This window comes from Portunus trituberculatus, chromosome 29 (genome assembly GCF_017591435.1).
Source record: "Portunus trituberculatus isolate SZX2019 chromosome 29, ASM1759143v1, whole genome shotgun sequence".
Classification (NCBI taxonomy): Eukaryota; Metazoa; Arthropoda; class Malacostraca; order Decapoda; family Portunidae; genus Portunus; species Portunus trituberculatus.
Window position 1 is genome coordinate 5111323 of NC_059283.1, and position 14689 is coordinate 5126011.

General features: G+C 39.9%; 1 protein-coding gene across 2 annotated transcripts in view; it reads right to left on the bottom strand.

Moving 5' to 3' along the window:
- Window positions 1–6122: 6122 nt before the first annotated feature.
- Window positions 6123–14689, bottom strand: part of LOC123510638 — a 17386-nt gene continuing 8819 nt past the window's right edge. Inside the window, exons 2-7 of one of the 2 annotated variants that reach the window (XM_045265951.1) lie at window positions 11239–11328; window positions 9765–9976; window positions 9249–9384; window positions 8453–8742; window positions 8013–8169; window positions 6123–6251 (exon numbers count right to left, since the gene is read on the bottom strand). In XM_045265951.1, coding sequence (XP_045121886.1) covers window positions 6190–6251; window positions 8013–8169; window positions 8453–8742; window positions 9249–9384; window positions 9765–9976; window positions 11239–11328 — 947 coding nt within the window. In that variant the 3' untranslated portion in view covers window positions 6123–6189. Of the gene's footprint in view, window positions 6252–8012; window positions 8170–8452; window positions 8743–9248; window positions 9385–9764; window positions 9980–11238; window positions 11329–14689 lie in introns of both variants that reach the window. The other variant, XM_045265950.1, reaches the window with a different exon arrangement.

Below are 14689 nucleotides of genomic sequence, written 5' to 3' on the forward strand. Positions count from 1 at the left end.
AAAAGAACATCGATCACCAGTAAAGTTTTTTTTTTTTTTTTATTTTTTACTTTTCCTGAAATTCCCAAAACATGCATTCCTTTTTCTTTTTCTCATTTTTCTTTCTACTCTCTCTCTCTCTCTCTCTCTCTCTCTCTCTCTCTCTCTCTCTCTCTCTCTCTCTCTCTCTCTCTCTCTCTCTCTCTCTCTCTCTCTCTCTCTCTCTCTCTCTCTCTCTCTCTATATTTCTTTTTTGCTTGTTGTGCAGAATGTTTGTTTTAGTTTTTTTTTCTGATTATTCCCTATGTTTTTCTCTTTTACATTTTTCTAGACAACATTGCAGCATTCAGTTTTCTTTCCTTCCATCCTTCCTTTTCTCTATCCATTTCTCTCCCATTCTAACTCCTTCCCATCCTTCCTTAAGTTCCACCTCTTACCCATCACTTCTATGCTTCCTTCCCTTCTCACTTTCTCTCTTTGCTCTTCCTCATTTCTTCCTATCTTCTCTTCCCTATCCCATCCTTTCTTCAACTTTTCCCTCTCCTCCTCTTTTTTCCTATCATCTCATCCACATTTCTCTCTTTCGTCCTTATCTCTTCCTTTCTACCCTTTTCGTCTCCTCCCTTTCCTCCTTTCTCCCCATGTTCTCTCTCTCACATTTCTCCCTTTCCTTCTCTCCGTCGCTCCTCCCATACAATTAATTGCAAGGAGAATGAGAACTGCGCATGCATATGTCAGTATTATATTGTCTCAGTGCTCGTATTTATCTGTAGGAGGCGCTGCAGGTGACCTTGAGTGTTTGGGAGACTGCCCCTTGTCCCTTCAGATTGTCATGTGCCTCTCCTCACTGTGGAACGTGGAGAAGCAAGCCTGGATTACCAAGGATGGCTGGTTAGTGATCTGTATCTCTGTGCTGTAATTTTGTTGTCGTTATCGTCGTTGTTGTAGTCTGTTCAAAGCCACACGAATTTTCTTATCTTTATCTTATTTTTCTATTTATTCACTTATCTGTTTGTTTATGTGTCTACAATCATCTTTTTATGCATGATTCCACTCTGTCTAAAAGAACGATTTGACAGGAACTATTGACAGAGTTAACAAGTGTAGGGGATGAGAAAAGCTGGCGGAGACGATTCAGAGCGCCCCATTTAATAGAATCTGCTTTAACTAGAGACATGTAAAGTTTCCACTATTGATTATAAGTAAGGGACAGACCGGGGATATTCAGTGTAAAAGAGGGAAACAGTTGAGTGTCGTTGAAGAAGAGGGGACAGCTGCCTAGAAAGTTGTGTCGAATTGATAGATTGAGATATTGAGTTTTTGAAGTCTTGCACATTACTAAGTTTGCTTCACCCCAGTCATGATTTTTTTTAGTGAGATCAGAAGTCAGGCATTCTGTGGCCTCCCTGTAGTTCTCTGTCAGGTGTCTGTCTATTCCAAGCCACCACAGCATACCTTCCCCTTTCACTTCTTTGTCTTCCCTCTGTACCTGCATCCCTACCTTTACTTTTTTATTCTATTTTGTTTATTTTTCTTTTATCTATTTGATTTTTCTGTCGTTTTTTTCACTTAACCATTCCTCGTCCCTTCGTCCACCTCCATCTCTGTAATCTTTTCTCCCCTTCCTCCCTGTCCTCTCCCTGTCCTCTCCCTGTCCTCTCCCTCTCCTCTCCCTCTTCAGTAATACGATTATGGGTCGTTGACTGGTTGGAGTAGAGTAATTGATTAGTCTTGTTTGTTTTTGACTTTGTTTTTCCCTTCAATACCTTTCGTTCCTTGTATTATATTCATAGTTATTTAATCATTTAATCAGTCAACGTTAAAATTAGGAGATGCTTGAAAATGAATGCTGAATCTAGTAACAACGGATGCAAGGTAGAGGGATTTAGAGAAGCAAATTGTCCAGGCTGGTATTCTGAATCCCTTTGCTCTTTCATAAGCTTTGTTTTCAGAGGTTTTTTTTTTTTTTTTTGTCCTGGCCTATAGCGCCTGTAGGTAACTTGAAGAGTATTGGAAGCGCTGTTAAGCTTCCACCCATTAGTGGCGCAGGCAATTTTATTTATAGTGGTACCTACATTACGGCCCATATCACCACCCAAGCGTATCTTCGGTGTAGCCACCTAGAACCTGGGTATCATGGTGACATATAGGTAACTTTAAACCACTCGGCAAATGGCAAAGTTTCAAGGCCGTACTTGGTGGGATTCGAGCCTACGCGTGGACTTCTGCCCGATCCCACGCACACCAACTTATCCATTAAGCCACCGCCTGCATGAGTGGCTAGTTGAGACGATGTAAGTGTTTTATTGATCATTATCTCATCCACTTTTATTTCATTTTACTTTCAACTAAAAAGAAAAAAAATGACAAAAAGGGAAGCTGCAAGAGACCATCAGAGCTACACATGGCAGTTCCTATAACACCTACTTCTACTTTTCCCATCCATATGTTAGTGAAGTCGTTCGTAATCCTCCCAATTAACTCAGCTTGTGTTGTCAGTGTCGTTATACCCAAAGTGTGAGACCGTTTTTACCACAACTAAGAAAGACGAAAGAGAGGAAGTAGTTAACCCCTTTAGTACTGGGACGCATTTTATAATTTTTGGGTATGATTAGACGATTTTACTGACATTAGCAAGGGTGTTTGGGGGTCAGAAGATTAATGGCCACAGTCTCCACTATTTTAATCCCCACATAAGTTTCTGAAGCTGTATAAGATCACCAAATAGTAATCAAAATGAATATGGAAATGCGTCATAGGACTGAAGGAGCTAATAATGCCAAGATTCGAGGTTGCTATTGTGAGACTTGCCTTTTGGTCTTTGTGTTAAGTGCCGCGACGCCCTCCTCCCGCCTGGAAGCGCCAGGTGTGTGCGTGGCAAGGACAGGTACGTGAGAAAGAGCAAGAGAGCGACACAGATGTTTTATTTGAGAACAAAGCGATTCCTTATGACACACACGAGTAGGAAGACAATGGTTAGACGACAATTGTGTATGTGTGTGTGTGTGTGTGTGTGTGTGTGTGTGTGTGTGTGTGTGTGTGTGTGTGTGTGTGTGTGTGTGTGTGTGTGTGTGTATCATCTTACGTACGTACAGGTGTGTATGATATATGCTTTACCTGGGAAAAATAAATGTGATGACAATAATAATAATAATAATGTGTGTTGTTTAGTCGCCTGGGAGCCATAGTGCTTGTTGTTGTTGCTGTTGTTGTTGTTGTTGTTGTTGTTGTTATTCTGCTTCTTCGTCTTTTACTAATCAGCTTCACCACCGACAATACCGCAATCCTTCGTCCTTCTATTCATCGTCATCATCACAATTATCATCATCATCATCATCATCATCATCATCATCATCTTCACTATCTTCTTCTTCTTCTTCTTGTTCTTCTTGTTCTTCTTGTTCTTGTTCTTGTTCTTGTTCTTGTTCTTCTTGTTCTTCTTGTTCTTGTTCTTGTTCTTGTTCTTCTTCTTCTTTGTTCTTGTACTTTTTTCTTCTTGTTCATGTTTTTGATCTTCTTGTTTCATGTTCTTGTTCTTGTTTTTCTTGTTAATTGTTGTTGTTGTTGTTAATGCTGTTGTCCTTTTTGTTCTTGTACTTGTTCTTCTTGTTCTTGTTCTTTTTTGTTCTTCTTCATGTTCTTGTTCTTGTTCTTGTTCTTCTTGTTCTTCTTGTTCTTGTTCTTGTTCTTGTTCTTCTTTTCTTGTTCTTCTTTTCTTCTTCTCCATCTCCTCCTCCTCCTCCTCCTCAGTTTGCCTAGCCAAGAAGACCCGCGGACCTCCCACCTTACTTAAACTCACACACGAAAAGATAAGTTGCAATATTCTCACTCACTTAAGGAAGAGGGAGACAAAAGGAACCTCTCTACAATACCCTTAGAAAGAAACAATCTGGGAACAATTCTGTAAACTCCATTGAATATAACTTAAAGGTAGACAAGATGGTTATTTTCTCTAACTCTCCTGAAAATAAGAGGAAAGGAATCTCATTGAACAGAAGTCATTGTATATGGGAAGGAAAGTGTATCAATAGGAACTTAAATTTTGCTAAAGGGAGGTAAAAAAGAAAAGTGAGAAAAGGAAGGAGCAAAAACTGACATAAAAAATAAATAAATAAGTAAAAAAAAAAAAACTTAGACGTGAAACAGATTGATGTCATTGTATAAGGGAAGTAAAGAGTCTAAATAGGAACCCGAGTTTTGCCAAAGGGAGATTGAAAAAAAAAAGTGACAAAAGGAAGGAAACAAAAAAAATGACATCTTAAAAAAGAAAAAAGAAGAAAAAAAAAAAAAAACTTAAAGGTATGAAACTAGATAGAAGTCATTGTATAAGGGAAGGAAGGAGTCTAAATAGGAACTTAAATATTGCAAAAAGGGAGATACAAAAAAAGTGAAAAAGGAAGGAACAAAAATACGTAAAAAAAAAGAAGAAAATAAAAATATCCCTTAAAGACGTGAAACTAGATAGGTGTCATTGTCTAAATAGGAACTTAAATATTGCAAAAAGAGAGATTAAACAAAAAAAAAAAAAAAGTGAAAAAGGAAGGAACAAAAATACGTAAAAAAAAAAGAAGAAAATAAAAATAGCCCTTAAAGACGTGAAACTAGATAGATGTCAATAAACACCTTAAAATCAGACACAGAATTCGCCTTAGCGCTGACAGAAACAAAACAAAACAGTCTATTTACAAAAACTTTTAGGCACGGTTCACCTCAGACACTTAACGCTCACTGTACACTCTTCATTCCTTACTCTCCTCCCTTCAGTGTAGGAGATTCCAGGGTGTATGATTCAGGCGTGGGATATACATTACTAAGCTCTATCATAATACTAGGTGTGGACATATGTGTGTGTATATATAAGAGGCCAGTCATTCGTTCATTCATTCGTCTGTTTTACTCATTCACTCATATTGTATCTTCAGTATCATCTATCAAGTTTTGTGTCAGAGTTATACATTTATTAGTCAGTGTCTTGTATTCATTCATTCATATTTCTCAGGCTCGTATTGAGAAACGCCTTTCCCTCTCACTACGACAATTTTTCAAGGCCACAGAAACAACTAGGCAGGTTTTCAAGACAGTTTCTCTTTTTAATAATTTAGAAATCTTGCCGATCTATCACCAGAACCATAATAATACCCGTAAAAACACGAGTATCTTCAACTGGAGCCTTTGGAAAGTAGTGATGGTGAGAGAACAAAACTTTTCAGAATACGAGCCTTAGTGTTGTTTTATAGAATCCTGTGATGTAGTAAAACTTTCATTCATTCACTAATTTTTATCAGTGACCAGAATTAAGAAGTTGTGGTAAAGATTCTTCATTCATGTATCCAATCATTCATCTATCTATCTATCCAATCACTTCCTCACTCACTCACTTATCCATATTGTCTTTTTTGTATCGACGACGCAAACTTTGTGTTATAATTAAGGCGAAAAGTACTTTAGGAAGGTACATACACATTAAATCTACTGCTATGCCTTGAGCGTGGAGTGTTTACCGTGTGTGTGTGTGTGTGTGTGTGTGTGTGTGTGTGTGTGTGTGTGTGTGTTAAAAAACCGGTATCATGACGCAACACACATACATTATACAGGGTTGGGATCGCCCTTATAATCTATGTATACTTGTGTAAGGGGGAGGTTGATTACTATGTATACGCACAGGTTAATTAGTATCATGCTCAGGTGTTTTCTACAGGTTGCCTCTCTTTGGTTTTGCTTCTCTAGAGTTAGCATCAAGTGGCCATTTTTATGATTTTTAGTTTGTTTTGTGTTATTTGTGTTTTTGTTGTGAAATTGACTTAAGAGGCTGAGGAATATTTATCGTTGTCTATGGAGAGAGAGAGAGAGAGAGAGAGAGAGAGAGAGAGAGAGAGAGAGAGAGAGAGAGAGAGAGAGAGAGAGAAATAATCTTATAGAACGAAGGAAGACAGAGATATTAAAGATAAGAAAAATATATAACAAAAATTTTAGATAGATACGAAAAAAGGAAAAAAAAAAGAAAAACTAATAATGTAAGGAAACGAAGAGAATAAAAACGAAAAAAAGATAGATAAGCAGACAGACAGGCAGGCAGACAGACAGACAGACAGACACAATCAATAGACAGGAGTAAATAAACTTCCTCTTTTGTGCCACTCATTCACCACCACCACCACCACCACCACCACCGCCACCACCACCACCACCGCCACCACCACCACAGCGGCGTCACAGCAGGAACAGCAGCGGGAGAAGTAGATGCAGCAGTAGGGAGTCTTGTGGGGTGGAAGCTGAGAGAGAGAGAGAGAGAGAGAGAGAGAGAGAGAGAGAGAGAGAGAGATTAGTTTACAGGGAATATGAAAAGAGATTTAAAGACCAAAACTGTATTAGGCAAAAAAAAAAAAAAAAAAAAAAAAGAAAAATATGGAAATGTTTTTTTTTTCATTTCGTTCACTTTAAATTTTGTTCAAACTTTTTTTTTTTATTTCATATTTTCTTTTATTTATGTAGCTTTTTATTTATAGATCCTTCATTTTACTGCAGATTTCTACGTAACTGCACACACACACACACACACACACACACACACACACACACACACACACACACACTCACACTCTCTCTCTCTCTCTCTCTCTCTCTCTCTCGCTTATTGATATTATCTCCCCCTATCCTTCCATTTAAATTTTTCTCTTTCCCTCCATAGCCTTATTCTTCCTCTCTTTTATTCTCTTGATCCCCTTCCCCTTCCTTCCTTATGACTCATTTTATTCCTCTCATCTCCCTCATTCTGTACCTCGTATCTCTCTCTCTCTCTCTCTCTCTCTCTCTCTCTCTCTCTCTCTCTGCTCCTTTATTTTCTTTTCGTGTTTGTTATTTTTATCAACTATTTCTACTTTCTATGTCATGTTTTCCTTTATTTCCTACTTATATTCCATTTCATTGTCTTCTATCTACTCTTCCCAGCTTTATTTCTCTTTTATTTGGATTTACATTTGCCTACCTTCCTTTTTCCATTATTATTCCTATTCTATCTTCTTTCTTCACTCCAAAGTCTTTTTTTTTTGCCATATTTTACTTTCATGTTACTTTATATTTATCTTGATATTCTTCTTTGATATTCTCCGTTTCTTATTTTAGCATTTATTATTTTCTAGCATGTACTATATAGCTTATTTTTCTACTTCATTATAGGAGTTTAGGAGGTGATTCCATTCATACTGCTCTTTTAGACGGATGGAATCGTGTCATCAACTCCTGTCCTTTGATTGATTGTCTTCAGCCTCTTTCTCTTTTCCGCAATGTTGCATCTCTTGCTCTCTTCTACCGCTATTTTCACGCTGACTGGTCTCCTGATCTTACTAACTGCATGCTTCCCCTTCTCCGGCGGCCTCACTGCACAAGTCTTTCTATTTTCTCTCACCCCTGTTCTGTCCACCCCTCTAATGCAATAGTTAATCACGGTTCTCAATCATTCATTCCTTCTCATGCTAAATTTTGGAACTCCCTGTTTTATTTTGTATTTCCTCCTTGTGACCTGAGGTTTTGAGATACTTGTCCTTCATTTTTCGATAATCTTTTTTAATTTTCTTTAGAGAATGCCACTCCAATAGCATTTTTTCACATTTTTGTTGCCCTTGGTTCATGTCTCTGCATTATTTTTATCTATCCTTCCACTTATCTATGTATATTTGTCTAGATCCATCTGTACATCTATTTATCTGTTTCTATCTATCTATTTTCCTTCCTTTCTTTCTATTTTGCCTTTGTACTCATCACTTTTGTCAGATCCTCCACTCATTCCTCCATCCTTTTGTGTATCACCTACATAACACCATCCACCCTTCTCTTTCTTCGCTACATTTCTACACTTTCCACACATTCATTCCTTAGCTTACACTAACCTTGCATTCACTTTTGAACACCCTGTCCTCCCTGAGTCTTCATTTATTTACACCTTAACATTTTTGCACATTAACTCCCACCTATTCACCTCTTAACGCATTTTTACGCACTCATTTACATAAACAGGTGTAATATTATTCTCGTACCCGCGGAGAACCATCCAAACCCGGCTGGCTTCGGATGGTCGGCGTGAAGTAGCGTGATGGTGGCGTTGCTGTGGTAGACGGTAGAAACACGAGCGTGGCAGGTCAGGGAGAGGGCGCCCCGTACGAACCAAGCCTCCGTCACCACCGCCTCAAGCTCCTGACGATGAAAAGAACGTGTGTGTGTGTGTGTGTGTGTGTTTGTGTGTGTTGTTTGTTGTTGTTTTGTTGTTGTTGTAGTTTTTGTTGTTGCTGTTGCTACTGTTAGGTTACAACAACAACAACAACAACAACAACAACAACAACAACAACTACTACCACTACTGCTACTACTACTACTACTACTACTACTTCTACCACCATCACCTCCCCTTCCCACAACAACAAAAACAACAATTCCCACCACTACTACTACCACTACTACAACTACTACAACTACATACCGAAATCTGGATGCGTTGGCCGTTCTCCTCGTCGCTGTTGGTGAGGACCCGGAGGTGTGTGTGGGGGGGCGGAGGGGGACGTGAATTAACCAGCCAGGTGACCACAGCTTGGGGGTCAGAGTGGCCTAAGAGACATCTGACGGACATAACATCACCTGGACGAACTCTGGAGCCTTGAGTGACATCCTCCCGCGTTGCTTGCTCTCCACGCCCTCCGCCGCCCATCTCGCCCACACCGCCTATGCCTTTGTGTATCACGCCCGTCAGTTCAGGTCCCCATGCTGGTATGTCTGTGGGAGTGACGAAATGTGGGTGTAGGTTATAACTCTCTCTCTCTCTCTCTCTCTCTCTGGTTTACGTTTTTCATGATTTTCTTTGGTCTCATTTCTTGTTATCATTCTATCTGGCAGTTCCTTCATTCCTTCATCTCTTCCTTCGTTTCTCTCCGCACTCCTTCGTTCTGCTCCTGTCAAGTCTATCCTTCCTTATCCTTTGTTGTGTTGTGTCCTCTCCATTCAGTCAATCAGTCAGTCAGTCAATCAATCAGTCAGTCAGTCAGTCTTTTAGTCAATCAATGAATCAATCAGTCAGTCAATCAGTCAGTCAGTCAGTCAGTCAGTCAGTCAAAGATCATTCAGTCAGTCCGTCAAATCATTCAATCAGTCAGTCAGTCAATCATTCAATCAGTTAGTCAGTCAATCAATCAATCAGTCAGTCAGTCAATCAATCAGTCAGTCAGTCAGTCAATCAATCAATCAGTCAGTCAGTCAGTCAGTCAGTCAAACTCAACACTCACCCACGACTGTCATATTCTTCGCCTTATCATCAGTCTCAAATAAGGGCTTGTCCCCCATCACTTCACAACGGAAGGTCCCTGAGGAGGCCCGCGTTACGCCCTTCAGGAGAACCGTGGCCTGCGTGCTGCCTCTCTCCTGCAGAAGGGACAGTAGTGATGGTGGTGTGATGGGGATGCTGGTGGTTGTAATGGCGGTGGATTTACTTGTCTTTGATCTTTTTTGTCATTATTATCATCATTATAAGTATAGGTGGTGGTGGTGGTGGTGGTGGTGGTGGTGGTGGTGTAGCGGGATAATGTGTCTCGTGGTGATGATGATTGTGGGATTATACTTGTTTTTATGCATTAATACCACTATTAGCATCATAATAATTAATAAAGATGTGTTTTTAAGCATTATAAGTTACAAGTGTATAATCAAACACACACATGCACCTTTCACACACATGTACACCCTCCACCCACCCACACACACAAACACACATCAATACCACGCGCCAGGATCCCAAAACTCACATCCACATTAAGGTTGGGAAGCGGATACACTCTGACTTGGGGCTCCCTCTTCGGTATATACTCATAAAACTGATTCACGTTCCTGTACCACTTAACGGAATACAGCGGGTCCTCCCTCTCTCTGTTGTATTCGTAGTTACACACCAGCTGCACCGAGGACCCGGACACCACCACTCTGGGAACCTCCATACCTGAAATCCTAAGGGCTTCACCTGCTGGAGGAATCGATGTTGTTAGATAGATGACAGATGAGAGTGAACGGTGAAAGTTACTTAAGGTTTGTGGTTTTGATAGGAGATAAGTAGCAATGAATATGAGTGAATGCTTGAAGTCACTATAGAAGTTGATAGATGAAGGATGAAAGAGTGAATAGTGAAAGCTGATATTAGAATTGATAAAAGATAACAGATGGTAAATATCCTTGAATGGTTGAAATCAGGATACAAATTGATCGATATTTTTATTCATCTATTTTTTAATGTTATGTCCTATGGCGCCTGTAGGCATACCTTTGAAGAGTATATGTGGGAAACGCTGTTAAACTTCCTCCGGTTAGTGGCACATGCAATTTTGTTTATTAGGGCCCATATCACCATCTAAGTGCATCTATGGTAATGAATAGTGAATGAATAGTAAGTAGTAGTACAGGGAATAGTTGATCTCGCCAGATACTAAAGAACATGAGTGAATGGTGAAAGTAGTATCGAAATTAATATTATCAGGTAAATAGACGAAAATATGTCAGTGAATGGTGAAAAACAATATAGGAGTTGAGAGTGACGAGTAGATAGGCAAAAAATATGATAGCGAATGATGAACGACATGAAACGGTATGAAAAATTGATATTGTCAGATAAACGAGAAACTTGACTGTGATTAATGAAAACTGGTGTAGGAGTTAATAATGAATGACAGGCAAACAGACGACGAATATAATAGTGTATAGTGGCAGTCACTGTAAGAAATAGCAGCAGTGAATGGTGAATGGCAGCAATGATAGTAATGAATGACAGTTTTGTGCGGTGAATATAATGGATCGTGACACGGAGCAGATGAAATGTGTGCGGGGATCAGAAATGAAGATGGTTTAATGAATAGGTGGTAAAGAAGAGCAAAATACACACACACACACACACACACACACACACACACACACACACACACACACACACACACACACACACACACACACACACACACACACACACACACACACACACACACACACGGTGTGTGTGTGTGTGTGTGTGTGTGTGTGTGTGTGTGCGTGCGTGCGTGTGTGTGCTGCATTTAATAAAAACCGGCAAACTCACCATCCTAAATGTAATTATGAAAACGATATTGCAATGATTTTCACCAGACGATGAAAACTGAATAAAGAGTTTCATAGCCAGGCAGAGACAAACAAACAGACACACACACAAACAGACAGCCAGACAGACAGACAGACAGACAGACAGACAGACAGACTTACCCCTCAGTGTCAGAAACAGTAGGAAGATCACGTGACAGGCCCAGATCTCCGCTGCTCGTGACGTCATCATTGTCATCATCAGCACTTTGCCTAGAGAGAGAGAGAGAGAGAGAGAGAGAGAGAGAGAGAGAGAGAGAGAGAGAGAGAGAGAGAGAGAGAGAGAGAGAGAGAGAGAGAGAGAGAGAGAGAGAGAGAGAGAGAGAGAGAGAGAGAGCAAATATAAGTGTTTTAATATATCTACCTTTTATGATGCAAAAATAGGATTAAACGAGGGAATAAATAGAGAATAAAACTATAATGACAATAGTAACACACACACACACACACACACACACACACACACACACACACACACACACACACACACACACACACACACACACACACACACACACACACACACACACACACACACACACACACACACACACACACACACACACACACACACACACACACACACACACACACACACACACACACACCTAATAAACAAAAGCATGGAAGTCGCAAATAAGGACGGATATTAAGCTTTTCATTACATTAACAGCACCTTTATCAACCTGGCTCTGGTGCTGAAAGAAACACAACCACTTACTACTACTACTACTACTACTACTACTACTACTACTACTACTACTACTACTACTACTACTACTAGTGGTGGTGTTGCTGCTGCTGTCATTTCTCCTGTTTCTCCTTCTTCATTTATGAGTTGATATGCCATTATTAATAATACTAATGGCACTTTTACCCCTTCTCCTCCTCCTTCTCTTCCTCCTCCTCTTCCTCCTCCTCCTCCTCCCTACAGGCCTTTTGTCACTTACTACTCATATGTTTCTCCTCATTCGCAGTTTGCTCCCCCTTTTCCCTCCTGTTTCCCTTCCTCCTCCTCCTCCTCCTCCCTCCTCCTCCTCCTCCTCCTCCTCCTCCTCCTTATCAAACACACGTGAAGAGAGACGCCCCAGGGATGAGTCGTGGGTCTGGTATCCTGGGAATCTCATTTGCTTTGTTGAATGCAGGGGCGAACAGACAGACGGGGGGCAGACAGGCAGGCAGAGAGACAAACAGAAGGCAGACAGAGACAAACAGGAAGGAAACAGACAGGCAGACAGGAAGGGAAGAAACAGATAGACAGACTAAAAGGAGGGGAAGAAACAGATAGACAGACTAACGGGAAGGGAAGAGACAAGCAGACAGAGACAAACAGGAAGGAAACGGACAGACAGACAGACAAACAAGACTTAAATAGACAGGTAGACAGACAAACAGGAAGGAAACAGACAGACAGACAGACAGACAAACAGGAAGCAGATAGACAGACAGAGACAAACAGGAGCTATTAAGAGAAAAAACGAGAAATAGACAGAGAGGGAGACAGAAAAAGAGATGACAGGTAGAGAAATACAGGAGACAGACAGATAGGCAAATAGACAAACAGGAAGTAGACAGGCAAGCAGACAGACAAAACAGGAGGTAAACAGGTAGGCAGACAGACAAAAACAGAGGGTAGACGGGTAGGCAGACAGGCAAACATAAGGTAGATAGGCAATAAAACAAACAAACAGAAGGTAGAGAGACAAACAAGAGGTAGATAGACAGACACACAAACAGGAGACAGGGCAGACAGACAGGCAAACAAACAGTCAGGAAGAATGATAGGAAATAACAGGAACACAGACAGAACAAACAGACAAACAAACACGAAGATGAAAATAGAAAGACAGACAGACAGATAGACAGAGAGACTAAGAGACAAGTAGACAGAAAATTAGAGCAAAATTTATGTATAGATAATAGATTTGTAAGCAGAATGAGATGATTTATATGAAGGAAAAAAAAAAGAAAGGAAAAAAAAATGGATAATGAATATGAAACCAGGCAAAGATGTGGACAGAATAACGTAAACCTGAAAGTATTTAGGTCAGGTAGACAGACACTAATATAAACAGAAAAAACAGACACAGACAAAAATGAACAATAACAACAGAAGGAAAAAAGCTCTAAAAACAAGAACAAACGTATAGGAAGAAGAAAAATTGACAAATAAAAAAGAAAAACAGGCAAATAGATAGAAAAAAAAAATTGATAGATAAAGAGAAACGAAACAAACAGACAAACAGACAAATAGACAAAAAATAAATAACACAACAAAAGAAAGAGAAAAAAACGAAAAAAAAGAAAAAAAAATACGAGAACACGTATTGAAGAAAAAAAATGATAGATAAAGGGAAGAAAAAGAGAGACAAACAGATAGACAGAGATAAAAATGAAACAATAACGAAGCAGAAGAAACAGAAAAAAAGGAAAATAAATAAAAACAAACGTATAATAGGAAGAAAAATGATAGATAGATAGATAGATAGATAGATAGATAGAGAGAGAGAGAGAGAGAGAGAGAGAGAGAGAGAGAGACAGCCAAAGACCCAAAATAACAACACAATAGAAGAAATAGAATAAAAAAAGAAAATAAACAAGAACAAACGCATGATAGGAAGAAAAATTGATAGATAAAGAGAAGACAAAGAGACAGACAAACAGACAGACAGCCAGAGACAAAACAATAACAGCAACATGCGCCTAGACAGGGAAGGTACTGAATAATTGATGGCTAGAGCGAGATTTAATAGCGCCGTTATTACTATGTGTGTGAGAGAGAGAGAGAGAGAGAGAGAGAGAGAGAGAGAGAGAGAGAGAGAGAGAGAGAGAGAGAGACAGAGCTTATAAGTAAACATTAAATAAAGCATCCCTCCTCCTCCTCCTCCTCCTCCTCTTCCTCCTCCTCCTCCTCCTCCTCCTCCTCCTCCTCCCAGTATTGGAAAAATCACCCGACAAAGCAAACAAAACAAAGCAAACAAGCAAACAAACACAACATTGAACCCTCACTACTTTTTATATTTAATTAAAATGAACCCGTCCCTACCTCCTCTCACCCCCCAAACAGCTCCCCACCTCCCTCACTTGCCCTCCCTCCCTCTCCTGGCTTCCCCTCCTCCCACGTCAGCTCCCTCCTCCCCTAAACACCCCCACCAAAAAAAAGAGAGGAAATATATAGTGGAGTGAACACAGTTAAAAGTTAATGATAGCAGTCCCTCTACCCCCTCTCTCTCTCTCTCTCTCTCTCTCTCTCTCTCTCTCTCTCTCTCTCTCTCTCTCTCTCTCTTTCTGATTTTCCTTCCTCGTCTTTTTCCTCCATTCCTTTCTTCCTTCTCTTCATTTTGTCTCTCTTTATTATTTCTCTCTCTCTTCTCATCTCTTTTTATTTCCTCAGTTTTCCTGTCTTTTCTCTCCACATCCCTCAGTTCCTCCCTTCATCATCTCTCTCTCTCTCTCTCTCTCTCTCTCTCTCTCTCTCTCTCTCTCTCTCTCTCTCTCTCTCTCTCTTCTTTATCTCATTCCCCTCTTTATTTATTCCCCTTCCCTCTTCTTTCTTTTTCTTCCTCCCTTTTCA